Genomic DNA, 5,669 nt, shown 5'->3' with positions numbered 1-5,669 from the left:
ATGATAAGACGTCAGAGGTCATAGATGGCTGGACTTCAGATCTAGATATGTATGGATGATAAGACGCCAGAAGTAGCTGGACTCTAGACCTATTCACAATATCTAAAGTAATTAATCGAAAACTTTGAAGGCCTTATTTTTCAATGCTCTAAATTATATTTCAGTACAAATCAAATCGCAGCTGGACACTTGGGTAGCCTTCCTAGCAAGTTGGACACTCAACACGTCCTATGGGTTCAAAATTGAGGTGGGGGCGGCTGAGTCTCAACTCACTCACCTCCTGTTCATGGACGACGTAAAGGTTTAACCAACCTTTAGAATCGAAACCTCGTGATGAGAGAAATGCTCCACTGGTACGAGATCACCGCGCTCTGATTGAGATGATGACAGATGAAGAATCGTACAGAAACCTTTGATTATTGCAGGTGAGGGGTCCGCCCCACTCTACATTCAAAAAGGACTTTAATACTTCTTTTTCAGGTCACCTTAGCCTGATTCTGGCATCTGGCCTGAGTGCGAAGAACTAAACGAAGGCAATTAACACCTATGCCATACCTCCCCTAACATACTTCTCTGGTTTCGTCACCTGGTCCATGACTGATCTCGAGATGCTTAACAGAATCATACACGTGAAAATGTCTGCAAAATAGTTGCAAAAATCATGTTTTAACAGTTTTTCTTGATTTTCATGAAAACGGTAACTATACGAAAATAGGTTTTATAACAACATTTTCGACACCTTATTCTGAAAAAATAAGGTCTTATGACTTTCTTGTATTGTTAATCCTTTATTTAACAAAATGAGGTAAAGAACAACTTCGGAAAAAACTATTCTTGCCTCATTGAATAATCATTTTTGACGCCAGTGAACCGAAATTATGTCCATAACCATTTTTCAAGGTTACCTACCACCTCATGTAAAACAAGTTTCGATAAATTAATTATCACCTTAGTTAATTAATTTTTGTCATCCGTTTTCAGGTCTTAATTTGGTACACTTAATTTGGTGCTTGAGAGTAGGGTCTTATTAAGACGCTTGCTTGAAATGTGTGCAAGATAACTGCATAGTTTGAATAATATCCCATAATTTTTTATCATTGAAAAGTATGCTTTAATGAACCTATGTCACAAATAATTTGATAGTCTTCGTCTTAAAGATAAATTTCTTTCAATAAGGATTTATATGAATTGTTATTATTATTAAAAGCAGCCTCAAGAGTTATAAATGCTGTGGGATGATTCCGATCACTATTTTGAGTTTTCATACTAAATCGATTTTCTCCTGTCCATTTTTAAAATGAAGTTTCCTGAAACTTATTATAATATTGAATAGACCTTTCTCAAGATCTTTAACAAAATCTGGATTAAATTAATTAGCATTACCCCTCAAAATACACCCAATGGTCATAAATGCTGAGAAATGCATTTCGAGAACTTTTGACTATTGTATCTATTTTCACCTGTACAATTTTTTACTGAAATTGACTTAAATTTAATATTACATTGAATAGACCTTCCTTATGGTGTTTTCAAAAATCTGGATTCAAATTAATTAGCATTGCCCCTTAAAATACACCCAATAGTCATAAATGCTTTCGAAATGTATTTCAACCACTTTTTAATACTGTATCTATTTTCACGTTTATAATTTTTAACTGAAATTTATTATGACATTGAAGAGACCTTTTTGAAGATCTCTGCAAAAATCTGGATTTGAATTAATTAGCCTAACCCCTCAAAATATACTCAATAGTCAATGCTTTCGAAATTCATTTCGAGAACTTTTTACAACTGTATGTATTTTAACCTTTACAATTTTTAATTGAAATTTACTGAAATTTAATGTTACATTGAATAGATCTTTCTCAAGATGTCTGCAAAAATCAGGATTCAAATTAATTAGCGTTACCCCTCAAAATACACCCAAGATTTATACATGCTAAGAAATAGATTTAATTGTTCCCCTTCTGAAAACTTGACGAAAGGAACCTTGCAGAAAACCCGTGCAAAAATCAGGATTTATATGAATTACTTTTTTTGATTAGTAGTAACAGTCAGGACATTTGGGAATACTGTGAAATACAGTTTATTACTTCAATTTTTAAATGTTACAGGGATTCCCTTTTTCGCAATTGTTACTTAAAAATTATTAGAATTTGGTAAGAAACTTGAAAGACCTTTCACAAGACCTGTTATCCTTGATTGGAAATAAATCAAGGAATACATGGAGTTTTTCGGATTATGCAGGCAAATTTTACAAAATGGATAGGAAAATATTTTCTTTCCTTTAGTGGAATTTATATTTGCTGCTGCACCTTGTATATAACTGCTTAAAAAATGTATAGGGTGAGGCTAATTAATTTAAATCTAGATTTTTGCAGAGATTTAATGTTGAAATATGAATTTTTTATCACGATGTCGATTAGACGGCCCCTTTGACGTCAAAGGGGTCGGATTCCCCATGAATCACAGCTCACGTGTCAGAGATACTCAAATATCTTTTTCTGTGCCAATGTTTTATTTGGCTATCTGCACATCGAAAATAGAAATCGCAAAATATTCTTTTACAAAAAGAACAAAGGAGGGTTTCGTAAAAACCAATAGAGAAAATCTACCGAAAATAAATATATTTATGGAATGTATAAAGAATTAATTGAAAAAGTACTTAATTGTAGTCATGTTTACTGAACAATTCGTAAATGCGTACAATTTTAAAATGTGTTAATAATTTCACTTACTGGTTTCCTTCAACATACTACTGACTCTTAAGCCAAATATTACAACAGGATAACTTTTTTTGTTACATAATCCTTAATAAATATAGCTATCAAATAAAAATAGTCAGAATTGACAGCAGACAATGGCCTAACCTCTTTATCATGAGTTTCGCATCGCCACATTGATAGATAATTATGAGAATCTGTAAGTCACGTGACACCAACGTGACACCAATTTGAATAGGTGTTTTACCGCCTTAAATTTTTAATATTTTTTTTCTGTTGAACTACACAAAAGAAAAAAAATATAACGCACTTTCGATTTAGCTTAAAATTATGTATTAAAAAATGATTATATAAAATCGCTAAACAACTCTATTATGAGGTTAGTTAGTAGTTTTTTTATAGGCGTGGTAACAGGGTAATTTCAAGTTAAAAAGCCTACATTTTCATGTACTTACATAACAACAATTGTGTACTTATTACTAATTACAATTGTGTACTTATATTTTTATATTGAATGACAAACCCCGTCAAAGGACCCCATAATATTTTGTTTAAACGGGTTTTTATTATCAATTTTAAATGATTTAAAAAAAGCATCAATGCATCTACTATGAGAAAGAAAATTTATTTACTAATTTATGCAAATGAGGATATTTTTTTTTAATTGCATCGAACGTATAGAGCTTTGTCTGTCAATCTTACCCCCACCCCTTTTAATTTAGTAATAGTTAACTTCCCGACATAAGTTGAATTCCACTTTTCTGGAAGCTTTCAAGGCATTGGAAAGATATGAAGGAGTTAAAAATAAGTCAAGTTTCAAGTAATATTTTATAGATTTGAAGATAGTTAATATTCCTTTAAAATAATGCAAATCGATGTCAGAATAATTCAATGACTTCTACAGAATTATACATAATTAAAATTTAGTAGAAGATAACTCGTCGACCAAAATTGATAAGTTTGGAAATATTTGAAAAGAGTTCTACGTTTTTATAGGAATTCAGAAAATTCAAAGGTACCGACAAGAATGCTTGCGATGTGTGCACCCATGAGATAAGATTTAATGATTAATTAAAAATATTAATAATCTTAATCAGCTGTGTGTTCGCAGTTAAAAAACCAACACAAAAAAACTATTTGGTAATGTTTAATGCATGCGTGAACCAGTGAGATACAATGAAATTCATGATTACCATTACTAACCACATTAAGCGGAATAGATGTAGCTCCCACGGCGTACGCTTGAATGATATATTTTCAATATATTTTGTTTTGGGTGCAAGTTGACATCTGCGAAAAAGAAGTTTGACAACGCTCCTGATTAACCCTCGAAGCCCACACTGGTCTGGTGGACCGACGCGTTACTAGCAAGTCATTTATTTCGAAGTTGTAGCAGTAGTAGAATAAATTTTATATCTTTTTCAAAAATAATCTTTTGGATTTACTTTTAGCATATTCTTGATGGACGAGAACTAGCGTATCTATTTCGTTATAATTCTCTAAAAATTTTACTTTGGTCAAATGTTATAAGCAAATGAAATTTGTCGGTCCCCTACACCAAGTGTTGGTAAGTAAGGGTAAAAAAATATGTGTGGTCTCCGAGGGTTCAATTCAGCAATTATTAAAAGTAATTCAAATAAATTAAATCCTATTGGTGTGTGCATTGTTAAAATGTTTTCAGTGGGTGTGTGTTCGCAGTTAGAGATATGCCCCCCCCCCCCACGCATCTAATTAGGGCTGAATCAATCCTCAAGCCACTGGGTCGTTGCCAAATCTCTTTTGTGCACGCACGTACGGGAAATTAAGATTTTTTTTTTAATTTTCGTCTAGGCAGAGCACCGTGTTCGAATGAATTTGATGACGTTTTTTACCTATGTAGACTAATTAAAGAAACCTAAACACAATTAAATTAAATTATCTATGTTAGTATGTGGTATATGTTTGCAGTTAAAAATGCACCCCACAAAAAGTAACTTTGTACTTTTTGTTAAACGTGTGCACTCGAATGATCAATCATTTAATATAGGCCTCTGGTGGGTTGCCTTTTTTTACGGAATTTCATCAACATTTCTTATAAGGTTTGCAGAAGTAAAAATTAAAAAGAAGAATAAATTCGAAATTATTCAAAGCTTAGTCCAATAAATTCAAATGTATTCAAAAATTGTTTTAGAATAATTAAAATAATTGTGCTGAATGGATAAAAAACCTACAGAATTCAAGTGAAATCTGCTCAACTCTAGAGAATTCTGCTTAATTCAAAACATTAACGAATTCGGTGGCTTAGGGAAAAGAAGTTTTTTAAATTTTTGTATCTCATAGATACGTGAAGATGCACCATACAGTTCCGACCTGTTGGAAAAAACAAGAGAAGAAGAATTATACTTTAAATTTATGGTCATTTGGTAATCAATGTGATGGAATAACATTTCATTTTGACTGACAAGTGCCTTTGACTCTTAATATGTGAGTTTTGATCAGTGTCCTTCTCATAGGATTTCCACTTTGAAAATATGGTGGTTGGAATTTTTCATAAGGTAAAAAGTTAAACAAAATTTACAACATTTTACAATATTTATGGTTAGCAAATTAAAAGAGTTTAATAATTAAGAACTTTAAGCGTTACCTGTGGAAATTCAATAGAAGTATTGGAATTAGAAGATTGCATTAGTGTCGGTTTGACTGATTGTGTACCGTATTGTGATATATGAGATTGCGTTTGACTTTGCAATGCAGTTACTGTAGAACTATTTTGCAATGTAGTTATAACATGAGGATTTTGATTGTTAGGTCCAACTGACTGTAAGTTTCCAAGAGCAGAAGAGGCTTCAGAATTAGGGCGTGTGCCCGATAGCATCTGCGACATCTGCAACATTTAATGTATCATTTTATCATGTACTAAAATTGATACACTATTTTTTTAAATGTATTTAAATAATTTTAAATTAC

The 5,669-nt window shown here is 32.0% G+C and overlaps 1 protein-coding gene across 1 annotated transcript in view; it reads right to left on the bottom strand.

Annotated features, from left to right (window-relative positions):
- Positions 1-5,669, bottom strand: part of LOC117171976 (transcription initiation factor TFIID subunit 12) — a 174,585-nt gene that overhangs the window by 51,042 nt on the left and 117,874 nt on the right. The window contains exon 2 of the mRNA XM_033359673.1: positions 5,347-5,586. Within this exon, the coding sequence (XP_033215564.1) occupies positions 5,347-5,586 (240 nt within the window). The remainder of the gene's footprint in view (positions 1-5,346; positions 5,587-5,669) is intronic.

This window comes from Belonocnema kinseyi, chromosome 4 (assembly GCF_010883055.1).
Source record: "Belonocnema kinseyi isolate 2016_QV_RU_SX_M_011 chromosome 4, B_treatae_v1, whole genome shotgun sequence".
Classification (NCBI taxonomy): Eukaryota; Metazoa; Arthropoda; class Insecta; order Hymenoptera; family Cynipidae; genus Belonocnema; species Belonocnema kinseyi.
Note: the sequence above shows the minus strand (reverse complement) of the source record. Positions and strands in the feature narration are given on the sequence as shown.